The sequence below is a fragment of the Schistocerca serialis genome, chromosome 11, assembly GCF_023864345.2.
Source record: "Schistocerca serialis cubense isolate TAMUIC-IGC-003099 chromosome 11, iqSchSeri2.2, whole genome shotgun sequence".
NCBI classification, from domain to species: domain Eukaryota; kingdom Metazoa; phylum Arthropoda; class Insecta; order Orthoptera; family Acrididae; genus Schistocerca; species Schistocerca serialis.
In genome coordinates this window covers 86,552,087-86,572,187 of record NC_064648.1, presented here as the reverse complement: position 1 = coordinate 86,572,187, position 20,101 = coordinate 86,552,087, and the positions used below count along the sequence as shown (strand labels likewise).

General features: G+C 38.2%; 2 protein-coding genes across 10 annotated transcripts in view; both read left to right on the top strand.

Moving 5' to 3' along the window:
• LOC126426959 (zinc finger protein 726-like) overlaps window positions 1–20,101 on the top strand; it is an 809,906-nt gene that overhangs the window by 288,553 nt on the left and 501,252 nt on the right. For all 9 annotated transcript variants that reach the window (XM_050089076.1, XM_050089080.1, XM_050089074.1 and 6 more), the window contains exon 3: window positions 729–791. In XM_050089076.1, the coding sequence (XP_049945033.1) occupies window positions 729–791 (63 nt within the window). The remainder of the gene's footprint in view (window positions 1–728; window positions 792–20,101) is intronic.
• Window positions 1–20,101, top strand: part of LOC126426958 (uncharacterized) — a 474,113-nt gene that overhangs the window by 288,079 nt on the left and 165,933 nt on the right. The gene's annotated exons all lie outside the window — the stretch shown is intronic.

Genomic DNA, 20,101 nt, shown 5'->3' with positions numbered 1-20,101 from the left:
ATACGAAAATCACCTGTTGAGAAAAAGTCATTTGTAACAATATTACGAAAAAATAGATGAGCACTTACCATACAAAAGAAACATTGAGTAACACAGGGGCAACAGAAAAACTTATTTTGCATTTTAACTTCTGGCCAAAAGGCTTCCTTTCGATGTAGAAAACGCTCATACACATTTGCACAAGAACAATTTGCATACACGTACATGTGACCACTGTCTCTGGCTACTGTAGCAGTCTTTTCACTTTGCGTGTCAGAGACTCGGCATCTTCGCTATGTGTTGAGTAGTGATCTAACTTCATATTATTGTTGTTATTCAATCCTTGACTTTCCATTACTTGGCAAATGGTTTATGATATATATGACACATCTTTTCTATGTGAATATCGATAACATAAGGGAAAGATGAGACACTAAGTTGCAGGCAGACGCAGTGAAAAGACACTTACTCATTACCTTAGTCAGAAAAGGACAAAACTAATGTGTAAGTTTCTTTCCATTGTATCTGTTTGCAGTTTGACATGTCATCTTTACAGTCAGCAGCATTCTATCTTTTGCTGATATTCCAACCTGGAGTTTCCATTGTTCGAGATAATTCCTCTCAGAAAAAAGAACTAGTAATAAAATTATTATTAGTGTTAAACTTAATAGTGTCATAAGTTTTACAGAAAACTGTTAAAATTACAACTGCTTAAGCTCACTAATTATGTGGTTTTATTATTACCACAGGTCCGGGTTTGCCCATCCACTGTGAACCTGAAAGAAGAATTGCAAGAGTGTGTGAATCAAGAGGTAATTCAAGAATTTATGTAACTATATAAAATTAAGCACATTTGAATAGTGCCACAGTTGTGATCATAATGGGAATGATAAGCAATGCAGCTCTCCATTGGCGTTCAGGCTTTCACTATAGTGGCTGTAATGATTACACTCATTGTAATATTATAGGCCCCTGGCAGAAAACTAGGGAAAGCAGGCAAAATAGAGCATTATAATTTACACTAAATGAACCGAAGTATCGGTAAATGTTAAATTTGAACCTCCTCCCTTGTATTTTTCAGTATGGCATGGAGATAAAGATGGGGCTTCACTACTAGTCAGCTTATTACCACCACAAGATTTTTCTGCTTTTACATCCATTAGCTTTGCCAACTGTCAGCCAAATTGTCACCTTCAAACATAACCTAGATGTCGGACTTAGCTACAAATCAGACTGTCACCACAACAAAGACTTTAGGGGGGAGGGGGGGTCGGTCCTCTCTCAACATTAGCCAAAGTAGTATCAGTGAGCTTGTGCAATAGTTTTAGCGTGTATATTTTAAGAATTAGTTCCTTGTATATGTCACTACAGATAAGAATTATGAGTTATTGTGATGATATACTTACGAATCAAAATATGAAAATTGCTGCCTTGACCGGGATTGGAGCCTAGATTCCACGCCTTAATGACTAGTTGTGTGAATAAGTCGGCCATCTACGTATGCATTCTGGACCCTGCCAAATTCTCATTGTTGTAGCATGTGATCAAGGCAGGAAAACCGTGTTCAATTTTTCCTTTTGTCAAAAGCAAATTTCTACATAATACATTCAGTAATTTTTACTTGGAATAATTTCTTACTTCTCTGTCTAGAATCCTTTTTGGAATGTCTGATGAACTTTAAACATATGGTATTTGAAACAATTATTTGTCCATATAAATTTATACATTTTTTTCCTTAAATGTGGCAGATTACATAAACACATCTTCTGAATTCACAGTGCATGTGTGTGGGGTGGGGAAGAGGAGGGAAGGAAAGCACAAAAATGTTGTAATTTCTGTAGTAAATATGTACAAATGATGATGGAGGTAGCAAGTCCCTCAAAGGCTATTCGAAATTAGTATTGTAGTTAGATTTAACAAGTATTTGTATTGCAAATAGTTTACTATTCTTTGTTGAGTGCTGATTATCACTATGAAAAACATTCATTTTCCTCTCATAAGTTTTGTCAGTTTGCTTTATCTAGCCATCACTTTATAATTAGCAAAGATGCCATTTGTTATACAATCTTAAAATTGTTGGCATAGCTTGTGTAAACGACATTTTGTTGTAAAATAACCACACAAAGATGCTAAAAATGTTGTTTTCTGTTACTCTGTACCTAGTTACAACCTAGTGGTGATTGTCTGCCAGTACTTCAATGTAGATTCAAAGCCTCCAAAGTGTACATGATTTCCTGGCACAATAGCCACAGTCATCCTATTACTTCCTCCAAATACTACATTTACAAATACAGAGAAGTGATGTCTTCTCCACACATTAGGCCCTCCTAAAATCTTGTGTGTGTGTGTGTGTGTGTGTGTGTGTGTGTGTGTGTGTGTGTGTGTGTGTGTTTGGCACCAGCATCCTCAGTAGAGACTACCTGCAAGCTCCTGTAAGCAGGATTGTGGTGATGGCGGCATACGTAAAACCACCTTGCCCTTTTAGAGGCCTATTACTCAGTATACACTGGACGGAAGGGAGGCAGATATTTCAAATGCTCAGGGCCAGTTTTATAAAGCAGTTGATCATAGATTTTGGGAAAAAATTGTCACATTGAACTCTGAAATCTGTATTGTACATAAATTACCTGCAAATTAATATGTCATGTACTAGTATCACCTTTGACTAGGAGAATCTCGGGGATCGAGTTAATTTCAATTGTAGTCAACAAATCATATAATAAAGACACTGCAAAACAATAGACTTCATGTTGTGTCACTAAAAGTTGAAAAATTCTCATGCTGCTGTAAGAATTTTTATTTTTAATGATAGGCTAAGGAGAATATCTGTGATGTAAATAATAGCTGCAGATAATAACAGCCACCCTAAGAATTTCTAGAGAAGACTTCTAATAATGTGAAAAATTTACAGGAATTTCATAGACACACAACGTAATTGTAAAAATGGGAATGTGAAACGTATTTGCAATGAATAGCATGTGTGTGAAGTTATTTGGCAGGGAATAATGATCATCCTTTACAGAAATCCACTCTGTACTTTAATACTGCATGTCAGTAGCCATAGAAGGACAATAATTTTACTACAGAATGCCAATGTCAGTTATCAGTCATATTTATTGGCTAAGGTGAAAACTAAGTTGTTTCAGTGGCTCTGTAATTGTGTAAGAGTATGGATCTAAACAGTTTAGCATTCAACCCTTGTCAGTCCAGTTTCCATTTTCTTGTTTTCCATGTATTTTTCCTCTAATATTTGCAGGATATTATTTGCAAGATGTGAAGTTGCACCATGGGTTGGAATCCACTTTAAACTGTAGCCACCCATACATCTGGAGAAGTAATTCTGATCAAAGGTCTGAGAAAGGCAAAGGTATACCACCTTTAAAAGGTCTATACCCAGTGAATGTTTGTGCTGGCAAAACCAATCTTGGGATGTGTGACTGATGGTTAATTAGTTAGTTAGTTAGTAAAGTTGGTGTGTAGATTCTTGGTCTGTGGATCATTTGTACAAGGAATTGTAATGATGTGGAATGAGTTGTCATAAGTACACATTTATATGTGAGTATTATTAATGCTGACCATTTACAAGGTTTTTTTTTATTTTTAATGGAAATGTGAATTAGAAACTGTTACCCACAATCTTTTTTGTGTAAACAGAAATCCTCCTGTAGAACAGACTAGTAGTGAGTCAAAATTTTTCAGTTTTCAGATTTAATTTTTCTGGCTGTCAGAAATTTTATTTAATTGAGTAAATTATCAAAACTTTTGGTGGCAACATTGTTCATCCCCATTTTGTGCTGAAGACAACCTCAGTGTGGAATAACGAATGTCATTATGTTACTGCACTTATGTTCATCAGTGTTCCTTTTGAACTGGACAGGATTATTTACAACCAAGTTCATGAGAGAATAAATGTACTGTGAGGCAGTAGTCAAAATGCCTGACTCCTTCAACAGATGTCTGCAAATGGTGCTGGGTGAGCAGCACATAATCTTCTTATAGCAAGTTTTTGATCAGTGCAGACTTTGTTTCTTAATCATGAGTTGCCCATGAACATTATTCCATATGACATTATTAAATGAAAATATGCAAAATGTTAACTTGCTGATTTGTCTCTTCCCAAGATTTGCCATGATACAAAGTGCAAATTTAGCTGAACTGAGTTGTTTCAGGATTTCAGAAGTGTGCTTTTTCCATTTAAACTCTCATCCATATGGACACACAAAATGTTGTAGTTCCCAGTGTAGTTATTATTTCCCTACTTTGTGTTTATTATTGGTGTGGTGCCTCCTAATGTGTGTGTCAGAACAATAGCAGAAAACCATCCAGTAACACTTGCAAGAACATTATCTACTTCTCCTTCTGTTGCTGTATATAGATTTTGGATGGTAACAACACTAATGTCATCTGGAAAATTACTAATTCTGCTTATTGTATATTGGGCATTTTGTTGTTCACATGTATGAGAAACACACTTTCTGCATCTGTTGATTAGATTAGCCAATATCCATTTGTAGGCTGTCCCATTAATTCCATGAAACGTTAGTTAACTAAGTTGTGATTCACAGAGTCAAGTGCACTAGATAGATCACAGAGAATACAAACTGGTGCTATTTTGTTGTTCAATTCTTGTAAAATTTTATGAATGAATGCACAATGACTTTCTCAGTTGAAAGCCAAACTGTAGTTTTGATATTAAAGTTGCACAGGAGAGATACTATTCTAGAGTGAATCACCATCTCAGAAACTTGGATAAATGATGTCAGTGAAACATCTTGGTAGCTACTTACATCGCTGTTACACTTTGCTCACATAGTGGTTCAACAATGGTGTGTTTCAATATGTCTGGAAAAATACACTGTCTTTGTGATGCATTACATGTTTCAGAAAATACAACACATATCATAACAAGTCTTCACTTTGCTGAAAAACACCATCAAGTACAGATGAAGTTTTATTTTTGAGAGAATATGTGATTTTCCTAATTTCAGAATGAGGAGTAGGTGAGACATCCATATGATGGAATATTATGTGAGTTGACTTTTGAAAATACCATTTTGATTTTACTCTTGAACTGCTTATCCCTGTGTTACAAAGTTTTGAAACACCCATCCACACTGAATGTTGCATAAGTTCATGTTTGCATCGTGTTCAGCGAACTTCTTAAGCTCTGACTGACACCACAGTTTGCAGTATGTTCAGTTGAATCAAAGTTCTGCCTAAGAGCCAGTGCCAAATAACCATTAATTATCTGCTGAGAAACAATACATTCACTACCATATTGGTTATAAAGATTATTATCTAATATACCCACCACCTTAATACATAATTTGCTGTTTCCTAGAATTATGAGTACTGCAATGGTCAAAATTCTGTGCTCAAGAGCTATAAATGCTGAGAGCTGTGTATTTTTGTTTACTTCAAAGATATCCATATCAATACTTGTCCCCATGGAGAAGTGTCTTGAAGAATTTGAAAAGTTTCTTCCACGTCGTGTCCTCCATTGTTGAAACACAAGACCTTAAACAATTTTGTAGTGTATCTATGATGTACAATTAATGGCTTGTAATCTATCCCTCCCTTCTTTGTCATCACTACTGTCTACGATGATGATGTTTTTTCATGAGATTCGAGATAGTTAAGATTTACAACCAACTTTTTTCCTATCTTTTCTTGCACAGTTGACTCCAATCCTTCATACCTAGGGGTCTGAATTTTGAAGCTGAAATTTTCACATTTTAAGTTTTCATCGTCTAATTGATCCAAATAAATTTGAAGAATGTCTGTGCAGAACTTTTGTTTTTTCGATCATTTATTGTGTGTATTTTACTATACACACGGTCTTTTGAATTTTCACATTAGCAAAGCCAAAATAACATTGTTCACCCCAACTAAATAAAAAGACCTCTGATCACACCAGAAGCACACTTTTTTCCACTTTGCTCTGTGGTAATAACATTATTCCAGAGGATTTACAATTTTTCTTGACAAATGAATTTCTGTCAGTTTAGAATATTATTTTATGATGATATCAGAAATAAACATAATAAACAGTACTAGATTGTGTAATTAATAATAAAAAATTGAAATGTGCCGAATGTTTCATAATTTCAAATGTTTAAAAAAAATATAAGTGTACATTTAGAGCTAGTACATATCAAGTGTAACTACGAAAATAAAGTAATTTCTTTTCATGGGTTTTAACTCTAATATAAGGTATTGTGTATAAACTTATATGAAATTTTTCAGAAAAATGGCTGATATAATACTGACATGTTGAAAATTCAAAAAATATTTCTGGTATCGGCTACTACTGTTGACGAAAAGTAATGTTGCAGGAGGATGTCCCTTTACAATGTGCAGTCTGATGAACAGTCAGGTCAAATGCTGATTCAGTGCTTTTTCCAACCTACCTCACCTAAACTAAATTAATACTAAACGTTGTTCAGTTAGTGCAAGTTAAGTGTTATACAACATAGCAAATTTGTGAACTGGGTTCATTTTACAAGCTAAGATCAAAATTTACCCACATTCAGGGATGTTTAAAAAATTGATCATTAATGCAATGATTACTGATTCCACTATATCCCTGTATAGATCTGGTAGAAAGAGAACTTGTATTTTTATCTTTTGGTTCTTTGGTCAGTGCACCTGAAGACAATCTAATAAATGTAATTTTTCTCATTTGCACTATCCATATATTCCAAATTGTTTTTACATCAAGGCTAGGTTATTGTCTTCATGTGATTTTTAAGGAAGAGCTTGTATACATAATGGCTGACATTCATTAATTGCATGGATGTGAGGCACACCTTTGTTATTTTCCACATACTAATATGGTTGGGAAGGGAGTGAGACAGGGTTGTAGCCTCTCCCCGATGTTATTCAATCTGTACATTCAGCAAGCAGTAAAGGAAACAAAACAAAAATTTTGAGTAGGTATTAAAATTCACGGAGAAGAAATAAAAACTTTGAGGTTCGCTGGTGACATTGTAATTCTGTCAGAGACAGCAAAGGACTTGGAAGAGCAGTTGAACGGAATGGACAGTGTCTTGAAGGGAGAATATAAGAAGAACAACAACAAAAGCAAAACGAGGATAATGGAATGTAGTCGAGTTAAGTCGGGTGATGCTGAGGGAATTAGATTAGGAAATCAGACACTTAAACTAGTAAACGAGTTTAGCTAATTGCTGAGCAAAATAACTCATGATGGTCGAAGTAGAGACGATATAAAATCTAGACTTTCTGAAGAAGAGAAATTTGTTAACATTGAGTATGGATTTAAGTGTCAGGAAGTCGTTTCTGAAAGTATTTGTATGGAGTGTAGCCATGTATGGTAGTGAAACAAAGATGATAAACAGTTTGGACAAGAAGAGAATAGAAGCTTTCAAAATGTGGTGCTACAGAAGAATGCTGAAGATTAGATGGGTAGATCACATAACTAATGAGGAGGTATTGAATAGGATTGGGGAGAAGAGGAGTTTGTGGCACATCTTGACTAGAAGAAGGGATGGGTTGGTAGGGCACGTTCTGAGGCATCAAGGGATCACCAATTCAGTATTGGAGGGGAGCGTGGAGGGTAAAAATCGTAGAGGGAGACGAAGAGATGAATACACTAAGCAGATTCAGAAGGATGTAGGCTGCAGTAGGTACTGGGAGATGAAGAAGCTTGCACAGGATAGAGTAGCATGGAGAGCTGCATCAAACCAGTCTCAGGACTGAAGATCACAACAACAATGTGTGTGTGTGTGTGTGTGTGTGTGTGTGTGTGTGTAGTATAGCAGTTGTGCCTGATAAGTCAGTTTTAGTTGTCATTTATTTTCTACATTCAGGGGAGAATACGTCAGGGTAACATGTAAACTTCTCACAATCAAAGTGAAAAAAATGTTTCTAGGTTTAAAATGTAATTATATTTGACATTGCCTTCTGTTAGGTTGTTGTTTTCTGTCAGACATTCAACATTTTTCCAGTGACTGGGATCCATCCCTGAAGTGAGATGCAGGACAGTCGATACAGTACATAGTTTGTATCTTCCATGATTTTTTTGTTGTATCCAAAAACATTTTCCAGCAACACACTCCTCAGATGGAGGAAAAATTCAAGTTAGGGATGCAAAGTCAAGTGAATTTTGTGGATGTTCTTCAGACCTCTTAATTTCTACATTGCCAAATCACCTTCATTGGCAGAATTATTGTCTGTGCAAATGGCAATGTTTTTTCCCATCCAATTCATCTTAAAAAACTGATGTGTTGTTTGCCTGCTATCGGTTTTCCCATGTGAATCACTTCATTACAAGAATCTGCTTTGCATCTCAGAAAAAATTGTTCACAACTTTTCAAGCACATGAGACTGACTTACTTTTTTTGTGTGGGACTCTGTTTGACTGCTGTTGTTTTTTGACTTGAAGCATGAGATACACATCTCATCTCATCATCATCATCATCATTTAAGACTGATAATGCCTTTCAGCATTCAGTCATCTCATCTGTACTAACAAATCAGTACACACAACTTGTTTGTTTTTCAGTGCTTGAAACAAGCAAAACAAGAATTTTTCTTCAAATTTCTTGTGCTCAGTACTCACCCAAGGTGAATAATAATTAATTATTCATGAGATAATCCATCTACAATTTCAATTTTCCTTCCCATTAGACGATTCACAAATGTTTGTCAAAGCTGGTATGGCAATATTCGTTCCAACTACTTACATACATGTGTTCAGGTGTGATAGCACACAAATTATTGGCACTCATATAACTCTGAATAATAAATATTTACTTACAGATACGTGTTGGTGATAAGCAAGATCTTGAGATTTGTAAATTGCAGTAAATTAACACTAAGCAAGATGTCTACCTACTCAATAAAGGAGTTTTCATTGCCTGCCTAAGGAACATTCCTGAACAAAACTGTAGATGCTGAATCAAGAGCACCTGTCTTGTGAACTAACTGACAGTTACGAAACACAACAGGTGATGGTCTCATTTGCTACATCAGTCCCTTAAGGATAAGTGGAACATCGTCCAAATATTGTGTCAGAAAATGAACGCAACACCTGGAGTGTATTTTGAATGATAGTACATGTTTTGAAGCTGAGGCTGGCTTTCATTACATAATGTAAGATCTTTTAATGTCTTACACGTTAGGAACATCGGGTTTCCTGTGTCATCGTAGCTGCACAAGCACGGTGTCGCTTGTTATCTGACACTCTCTGCCAACTGCCGAAACGAACTTATTTCTAACAGGTCGCGGGAAAATATTGCAAATGGTGGTATGAAAAGCGTTAAATTCAGAGCAAATTTCCTTTAATGCAAGATGAACTATGTGCGGGAATGTACGATGAATTTCTTAAATCACGAAGAGTTTGACTCATTTAAAAATCAACTCTTTGAGGAGGACCGTTTAGAAGATTTGCAAGCCCAGAAAATCGGACATTTAGGTCGTTATTAAAAATTTTACTGGCACATTTGCGTGATGTGTCTTAAAGTGTAACACGCGCAAAGATGATCAACATTATATGTGCAAGCTTAGCTTCTCTTCCAGCTTATTAATCTTGGAGACCAATATTATATGTGAGTGCTATGTATATTAATTTAAACCATTAACTTTTCTTATTTGTGTGTTCGCACTACTTAAGTGTGATGTTGCTGTTGGCTGACTACATCAAGTGTCGTGTGCTGTCATCAGCTGGTGAGATCACATGCAATGAGCTATGACAGGCGTACAAAAGTGCAGCGCAATCTCGATTTCAATGCTTCAGAAAGTAAGATGTTTGGTGCAATCCGAATTTATACCTTCATAATTCGAAACATATGCAGCGTACATGTTGCTGCACATCAAAGGTCTTTCAAAACATTATTTTTTTTTTTAATTTTATCTTCTTCAACCCCCCCCCCCACCCAAGTTTAGTTTTCGTTTTCTAAAGTGCCAGGAGATTCTCTGTCGGCATATGAAACCATAAACAATCAAAGGACTGATGAGTTTTACAGTGGCAAGGAAGAGTATACTGTCACTTAACACGGAAAAAGTGTCTCTTCACCCGGGAAAAACGGTATTTTTAACTGGGAAATCCGGGAAAAATCCGGGAATTTTTTTTCCTTGTCCATGTATACACCCTGATAATAGTAAAATGAAAGAGCAAGTCAAACAGGTTTTTTTTGTGCAAATGTTCAATGCGAGCATCATTTGTCACACATAAATTTAATAGATGAGTTCTTCCCAAACCTTGTTCGATGTGCATGGAGTAATTGTTGCAACAATGTTGTTGATGAAGTCAGGTTTATCAGCTGGTAGGGGAGGCACCGATACATGATCCTTTGTGAACCCCAAAGTTAAAAACTGCATGGCATCAAACTGTGTATGAAGATGGAGGTAATGCAAACCAAGCTCTTGTCACCCAGCTCCTTATGACCAATCCATTGGTCAGAGACAATGTGGTATAATCAATTGCATAATCGCATATTGAGTTAGACCAGTTAGGTGGCACATAATATTGCTGCCAAATAACCTTCTGTGGTTCAGCTTTTTCCAGTTGAAGGAAGAGCTGCTGTTCTAGTACAACAAGATGAGAAGCACGAATTACAGTTGCTTCAGTGAGAAAGCAAGGCCATAAACTTTGTGCTGGGGTATGGAGCAAAAAAAATTCAATTGAATGGAGTCTCATTGCAACTGTCCACATAGGTGTAATGTCGATTCATCACTGAAGACCACATGATTGAAAATACGCTCCATACAGAAACTTTTCATGTACAAAATTGTCAAGTAAACCATAGGATGTAGTCTTTAGAGCTTCTTACAACTGCAAACAATAAGGACATAGTTGTGTCACCTTATGTCTCCACACATACATCACTGGAACAGTTAGTTCACAAATAGCTTTCTTAACTGATTTCGTGGGCTACGCGTGAAAGACTCTCACTTGTTCAGCACATTCATCGGTTACTATTGGCCATTCCCTAGTATTCTCTTTGTGCACAGCTACACAGACAAAACCGAGTTGCTCTTTCATTTGCTGAATTATAATTGTAAGTTGCGTGTAATAAAAGCTACATTACTTTAAAAGCTGTATATTCTATTTCAAGCACCCTGTATTTATGGTTCATGCTTCTCTTTTGATAACCCAATGTGGGCCCATGTACAGAGTTTGTGGAGATAGTGACACCATATGTGTACAACATAATGTGTGCATGTGGGCAGGTTGTGATATGCAGAAAGGTAGGTGCCATTAAACATCATGAGGCTTGATGTGAGTGAATGCATACAGCATGGTTCCACAGGCAGCAAATGAAGTATGATTGTACAGACCTTGGATTGATGAATCCACTAAGCAGTTGAAATGTTTCACAATATTAGAGCTCTTCTGACAATGAATGTTTTGAAAGGCCAATAAGATCATAGATAACTCAATTCTCCAGCTGGTTGTGCCACACATTTATGCAGCCTTTATAGAATTAAGCCATTGTTTTACCATGATGTAGCTTGTTGGGTGGTAAATGTCCTCTAGTAATGGAGAGCAGGGCAGAATTTTCTTAGCTGGTTAAAGAACTCTGGCCTTACTTTTTGGCCTTGGTCTGTGCTAATGTCCAGCAGACAGCTGAAGTGAGAAACCCAATTTGAAATGAAGGGAAAGGCCAGCATCTCGGCCTATATGCAAATTCCCCAGTGTGCACATGCACATAACGGGCTATTGTACTGTGCTGACATTTTTGTATAAGCCGAATGGCATTATTACAGAAGTCTTCGGAATGTCTGTTCACCATATGAATTTGCATAAGTCTTTGCACAGTCCAGTACACTGAACACAGTAGCGTCACTGAGAATTCAATTGTAGTCACATAACCTTTTAACTGCTCCAGATGTGCTCTCCACATTCAGCAGTGGAGCATGACATGTTAACTCATCCATAACAGTCAAAGGGTTGGTAAAGGAACTGGATATGAGTCTGGAATTGTTCGTGCATTCAGGGCACTGTAACTACGCTGCAGGTGCCACGCCAAATTTTTTGGGTATAAGGGGAGTAACGCTTTCCATGAGCTTTAGGCTAAACTTTGCCTTTGCAAAATGACCAGAAGATGACTCTCTAAGATGGCGTGAAACTGGCAGTCCATCATTAGTTTAGCCAGGGCATCCAATTTGTCTAAAGGATGATCATAATCTGCCTGTGTTATTGCTGATATTCAGACACCATTGCGTGGCACTATAGTGCTGATTGATGGTGGTGCTACTGCATCCTGAGTTTCGTCAGCAAGATCTGCAACAGTGTCCAAGAATGGTTGTGCCTGAGATGCTACTATGGCTTTAACCTGAGCCAGAAAACAGCTGTTCCAAAGCATACAGAGTAATGAGTCGGGTACTATTCCCACGTCAACTTTACTATATATGTGCCTAAGGTATGGTGACAGCTTCCCAACTTCGATGTCTTCTTGCATTAACATTTGACACACATGCTCTGTTTTTCTGCAGACACTTTGCAATCCAATCCTGTTGGCCATTTGCTACGTGAATTTTGTGCAAGAGGTGATGTGATTACAACCTTAAATTTGGCAACATAGTGATGGTAGAGCTCACTAACCACTAGCAGACTTGGTAGAATCTGTGGATATTCCCGAATTATGAAACCCAGCTCCAACCTGCACAAACCATAATGCCAGATTATCAGGCCAGAATGGTGGTAGTCGCAGGGCATGCCATGACACTGTCATACCTTTAGGACTTGTGGAGTTTTGTATTTTATTAGTTTGAAAATTGTGTGGTCAATCCTCTTCTAATATCTGTCGGCTTATCAAGTCAGTGTCGCCAGTGTCAGTGGAGCTGTAACAATATCCTTTCAAACCATTTAAGTTTGTGCGTTTGGGTAATCCATCATGATAGCACAGCTATTGGAGGCACTTGTGTAACTCTGAATAACAAACATATTAAGGATAAGAAATGGGAGGAAGTTAACAGCAGGCTAGATGAGTGTATTCAGCAAAGATCACCAAACATGACATCTATCTTGCACGAAGCTTTACAATAATTAACTAATTATTTATGGTACAGTATACTATATCCAATTCCGATTTTCCTACTCATTAAGTGATCCATAAATGTTTAATTGCAGTTCATCCAATACCATATTATCCACTGTCTAGTTGCTGTCTTACAAAATTATACATCACAAGAAATGAGGACATACTTTAATTCAATTATTTCAAAGCTCTGAAAATGAAAGAGGAGACTACTTGTGACCTTTCGTGAATTTGAGTAACTCTACATTGAGAATAAACCAACCAAAGCAGAAAATATTTTATGGGGCAGCATTCCAATTTATTTATTTGAGTATTATTGTTGTACTTCTCAGTTCAAAGGCTGGTTTAATGCCACACTATTCTAAACTGTGAAAGTTTTTTCACCTCAGAATGACTACTACAGCCTTTGTTGCCTTTCACCTGTTATCACAAACAGGTATTTGGTTTCCTCTACATTTTCTTATCCCTCCATCCCTCCCTCTCTATATCCCTCCCTCCCTCCCTCCCTCCCTATATCCATCCCTCCCTCCCACACTCCCTTGCCTCACAAAGTAACTATGCCTTTATGCCTCATACTGTATCCCATCAATCTTTCCTTGTCCTTTGTCAAGTTTTGCTGTAAATTTCTTGTGTTCCTGATTACATTCAATTCCTCTTTATTATTTATGGAGTATTACCAACTATTCTTCAGCATTCTTCTGTAAATGCACTTTTCAATCAATTCTTGTTCTCTATTTTCCTTGAGCTGCTTATCAACCACTTATCAGTTCTGTACAAGTTTACACTCCAGACAAATGCCTTTAGAAGGGACTTCTTAACACATTAAAGTTATATTTAAAGTTAACAAAATTGCTTTTCAGAAAACTTTCTTGTGCTATAGCCAATTGCCATTTTATATTCTCTGTACTTTGGCAATCATCAGTTACTTCACTAACCAAATGGCAAAACTTGTCTAATCCTTTTATTGTCCCATTTTCTAATCTAATTTCCTCACCCTCAGCTTAGTTAATTTGACTATCCTTGTTTAACTTTCATGGATATTTTTCATATTACTTTTTTTGTGGCATACTGTTCAGCTGATATTCCACATTCTTTTCCATCTCTGACAATTATGGTAACATCAGCAAACCTTTAAGGTCCTCCTTGTCTCTTAATCCCCTGTCAAAATTGTTCTTCAGTTTCATTTCTACTTGTTCAATTTCCAGAGAGAATAGTATGGGGACAAGTTACAACAATATCTCACATTGTTAACCAACACAGTTTCCCTTTTGGTTCTTCTTCAGCTCTTCGAACTACAGTTAATTTCCGTATAGTTGTAGACACACTTTCACTCCCTTCAGTGTATCTTGGATAATTTAAGAATATCGAAGACCATGTGCCAGTTAACATTCTCAAAAGCTTTCCATTTACTTTCATGGGCTATAAATATTGGTTGGCTGTTCTTCAATGTGTTTCCTAAAACAAAACCTCAAAATCAATACTGCTTCCTGTATTCCCAATTTTCTGGAAAATCCACCGTGATCTCCCCACAGACTGGCTTTTAGAAGTCATTCCATCCTTCTGTAAATAATTTGAGTTGATGTTCCACAACCACAACTCAGTAAACTGATTGTTCAGAAATACTCACATCATTCCGTACCTGAATTCTTTGGAATTTGGATTATTATTTTGGCCATGAGGTCTGAGGGTGTATAAGGTGTTATATTTATCCTGCATACCAGTTTCGTCAGTTTTATCATAGTCCTTTGTTGCAGAGAACTTAGTACTTCTTAAGAAATATCAACCACTCTAGGTGTCTTGATACATTGATTTGTTCATATGTTCATTGGTATGTGTAGATACCATCAAGGAAGGGAACATTCTAGGTGGAATGAGTTAAGATATACATTAAAACCACACAGAGATGTCACATAAGCTTAATCTGCGTTCTGTTTTGTTATAACCCAACGAAATTGTACTTTATTGCTCGAACAGTACACACACATGGAAGACGAGGTACTGTAAAATTAGCAGTGCACAAGTGGTTGGTGGAGCCTTGCACTACAGCCTATATAGTCATTAGTTCCAAGGGGGACCGCAGCTGCCAGAATGTGCACACAGTTGCTGTTGGATTAGCATACCAAGTGGCCTCTAGTGGCCAAATCAAGCACAAACTTTATGCGCAAACTATGAAGTGATGTACACATTAAACTGGTAGTTAAAGCACTCCTCTTCCATTGCATGGAGGTGAGCACTATGCTCATGTCCATTTCTTCTGTGGGCAATGCAGGTTGTTGAGTCATGTGATCTACTGCCACCATGCGTAGGGTCGTAAGTGGCATGAGTGCGGACAGGTGCAGTGCATGCCCTCTTGTCTAAGGCCATATGGTAGGACAGGCAGCACTGGTGCAGCTTCCATTTCCATGTCTGATTTCAACAATAGGGAAGGAGGTTGTGTTAATAGTGAAGGAACATGTGGCACTGGTTGTGATGGAGGTGGCAGCACTGGTGTCGGCTGCAACAGTGTGGGACATGGGCCCCCACCATGGTCCGTGGCAGTTGAAGGGGGCATCCACTGCAGAGGAGATAGTTGTGAAAACATTGGCAGTGGCGACAGAGAAGGTGAGGGTAATGGCCGTGATGTATTAGACGGCTGGGCAGACAGACGACACGGGAGACGGAGGCACAACTAGCGTGCAGCCACCCCTGGGAGGTCATAGCTGGTCAATGTGTCACATTGCCCTCCCCTCAGCCATGCGGATGTCGCAGAGGCATTGGCCACTGGTACTGCACTGTGCTGGCTGATGGCCCTGTGTCGGGCAGGGCAGATATAGTGAAGTCCAGGGCCGATGTCCATGGAACAAGTCTGCCGGACTCCTACTGCCAACAGGGGTGAACCTATAAGAACTGAGGAACCAGTCAAAAGCTACTTCCGGTGAAACAAATGAAACACATTTCTCATCTGAGTCTTTAAATGTTCATGCCAGTCATTCAACTTCCCTGTTCGACTGAAGGTGGAAAAGAGGAGCCATACATGGTGAACGCCGCTTTCTTTACGAGAATCTTCAAATTCCTAAGATATGAACTGGGAGCTGTTGTCTTTAACTAATGTATACAGAAGACCTTCCATTGCAAAAATTTTTTCACAAAGTTGAAATAGTAGCCACCACAGAAGTATACAGAAACTACCAATAAGAATGAATTACAATAAGCCAAAAGAGATTCAAAACAGGTCCCACGAAATCTACATGAATTTGTTCCCAAGGCTGATGTATCTGGCTATGGTGTCAGAGAATCATAGGGAATCACTTAATGGGTGGCTCACTGTTTGCAATCTGCCAGAACTAGCACTATTTCTCCATCAGTGCCTACCCGAAAAATGCATGTATGCTAATGTTTTTGTATGTGATACACCCCAGTGCCACACATGTAACAAACACGTAACCTTACTCTGAAGGGCAGATGGGACTGTAACCTGGGGAGCAGTGTCCTTTGTAGCTAACAGCAGCCATCCATTCCAAACAGAAAGACTTCATAATGTAAAATAATTTCTCAAAGGATTGGAAGCATGATCACGAGGTTTATCCAGCCAGCTGTGTTGCACAAAAGAAACAATTTTAATTAAAACAGGATCTGCAGATACCTCAACCACAGTTTCAGTGCTAGTAACAGGAAAAGCATCAACATTTTGAGCTTCTGCATCTAAATGAAAACAGTTCTCCTTTGTCAAACTCTGGATCCTGGCCAGTTGGCAAGTGCTAAAAGACATTTGCATGTTGCACTATAAGCCGAAAATATATCTCATATCATGACAGGAAAAGAGTTCACTGCTGTAAGTGCTGTATGCCCTTGTTCAGCAAGGACACCAAAGCGTTAAAAAGAAAACCAGTGGTTTGTGGTCTGTGATCAGGTGAAATGTAGACTTGTGTAGAAAAACATAATTTTTTTATAAAACATACGCAATCACCAAAGCCTTTTTCTCTTTCAGAGAATAACACTACTGTGACCCTACTGTATTGAACTGAAGGATTTAAGAGGTACGTGCAATAGGGTGTTCAGATCCATTCCCACACGTGTCAGCAAGGATGGCACGAAGATCAAACTCAGATGCGTTCATTGCTAACGCAGTGTGCTGGTCCAGCTGAAAAGTGACCATGCAAACGGCCAACTGCAGCTTACATTTAAACAACTTCAATGTCCGGTTGCAAGCTGGGACCAGTGAAAACAAACATCCATATGTAACAACGTGTTGAGCACTTGTGGCACAGTAATAGTGTCTGGTGTGAATTAGTGGTAATATGCTATTTTACCGAAAAATGCTTGTAATTCTGTGATAGACGTGGGGTGTAGTAGTAGGTCAATAGCATAAATAAGCTGGTGCAATGGTTTAATGTCAGCATGTGACACTTCAAAACCCAAATAAATAATGGATGGTTGAAAAGCTGTCTTTTCCAAATTGCACTTTAACCATGCAGACTGTAAAACAGAAAATGGAGTGCAAAGCTTCTGCAAATGTTTCTCTGTGGAGGTGCTGGACACTGCAGTGTCATCTAAATAGTTGATGCAGCCTCAAACTGTTGCAATAAGTTGCCCTAAGATGTTGAAAAATAGGTGGCGTGCTTGCTACATCAAAAGGCAAGTGATGGTATTGATAATGCTCAAATGAGTATTGATAACTATAAGGCATTTAGATTCCTCATTGAACAGCAGCAGTAAATATGCCACTCCAAAGCCAGTCTGTGAAAAATATGGCCCCCAATAATATTGTTAACAGATCATCAGGGTGCAGAATAAGATAGGTATTGATGATTGACTGTGGAGTAATAGATTTTCAAAATCACTGCAGAGGTGTTATTTACTGGTAAGTCTTCTGATTATCACCAGTAGTGCTGACCATTCACTGGAAGAAATAGGTCGAATAACATAAAGTGATTGAAGACACATTAATTCTGCTGTTGCTTGATCCTGTAAGTTTACTGGTACCAGGTGGACCCAGAAAAAATGCAGTCAGAGAGATTGTTTCATCAGAATATAAGCCTGACATTCTGTTGCACCACCCAGTCCTGGGAAGAATAGAGAGGAATATTTGACACAGGGTATCTAACTGTTTATATGGAAGTTTATCATAAACCACATGCACTTCATCATTGATGCCGAATCAAAACCGTTGAAAAGCACCCAAGCAGAATTTCAATGTAAACATTCTCCACAACTAAGAATTTTAATGAAAATACCACAGCCTTGGAAGTCACTGGTGCAGAAAATGTTCAACAATGGGAATGTGTTGTTTCGTATTACTCATCAACCTCTGTGACACTGGTGTCAGAGGGGGAGAGTCCAAATCCACATAAGTCTGAGAATTCACCAGTGTTGCTACAGCCCGCGCATGCGCGCACACATCAGTGTATATCTTGCTTTGGAACACTGTCACTGCTGACAAACTGTTCATATCAATGTTCATTTCATCCCCACTCAGATTTGGGAAGGAGTTAGGAACAGAAGCAATGTGTCCTTCGTTATGGCACCTGTTACATGTTTTCCAGCTCTTGGGACACGCAGTCCATTCGTGTTGAATGAAGCAGTGTGGGCATAAAGGCAGTAGAGCATTAGCCTGTCACTGTTGTGATTCGGTCTGTTGTCACAAATGACAATTACCTGTACAACATAAAGACATCTGCTGGACTGCTGCAGTAGAGTCATATATTCCATTGTGGACTGACTGAAGGCTGGGAAGTGTGAGAGGGACAGATTCCTGATATTTCAGATCAGGCTTCCACCTGACTGCCTGCAGCCCATGAAACGTCAAATGACTTCCAAAACGGTACAATTTTCACATTGTAGAACTCACTCTTGAACTTTCCTATCAGGAGAAAAATGTATTGCATCACGAACCATTTGATCTCCATACGATTCCCTATGAAAATTTGTCACAAAATTATTATGGCTAAGTCAATGTATTTCTGCTGCCCATGCCCTATATGACTCTTTTGGTTGCTTTTCGCAGTGGTAAAATTCCACATGAACAGCCATAACATATGTTTACAGTGGATTTAGAAAATAACTCACAAGTGATTGAAAGAAGGGCTGGAAAATTCTTGTAAGGGGTTGGGCTGACGCAACAACTGATACACGTGAGGTGAAATCCATGACAAAAAAGGGCCTTGCACAAGTATATGCATGTTACCTTAAATGCTTGGAATGTTGCTACAGGCATTTTTTGTTTATGTCCTGGTTCTCTGCTGCATCATTGTATACAGTGAGTGGCAGAGTGGCAACGGGTATGTTGTTGGCAGGGCTCCAGGTTGTGCCAGTGTAGTCATTAAACTGGAAATACCAGCTGTCAATGCTGTTGCTTGCAAAGAGATTGAAGCACTGCCTCCATGAAAATTAAACTCAAAGGATCAATGACTGATGCGCAACATGTGGAGTCAGGTACTGTACTTGCCACCAAAAAAGTGTTCTAACTCCAGAACACAGTATGTTATTGCTCAAAACAGCACACACACACACACACACACACACACACACACACACACACACACACACACACACACACACACACACATATATATGTAAGACAAGGTAGAATGCAATTAGCAATACACAAATGGTTGGCAGAGCCTTGTGCTCCAGCCTACATTGTCATTAGCTCCATCAAGGGGTGGTTGCACAAGCAACTGCTGTCGTATTAGCAAGCCAGGCGACCTCTAGTGGCTGAACCAAGAACAAACTTCACGTGCCAACTATGAAGCAGTGTACACACAAGATTGGTAGTTCAGCAGGTGTAAACAATAAATTATCATCTTTTGCTTTATACAGGTTTGTGCCATCAGTAAATTGGTAAGGAAGGTGATATTTTGAAAAAAAGATTTGTGTTTCAGTGATCTGTCAAATTTTTCTTGCAGTAGCACTTCCCTCTTATTATTTAGTTTAAAACCAAAATTCTTAGGTCTGAGACATGTTACAGGCAGGCAGTCCTGAAAACAAGAACAAAATAAGAACAGAAAATATTCAGTGGTTTCCAGATGGTAAGGTTAGTATACAGGGTGATTCACAAAGATATGCAAATATTTTAATATGTTATTCTACCAGTAAAACTAAAGGAAAAAGTTAATATAAACATAGGTCCGCAAATGTTT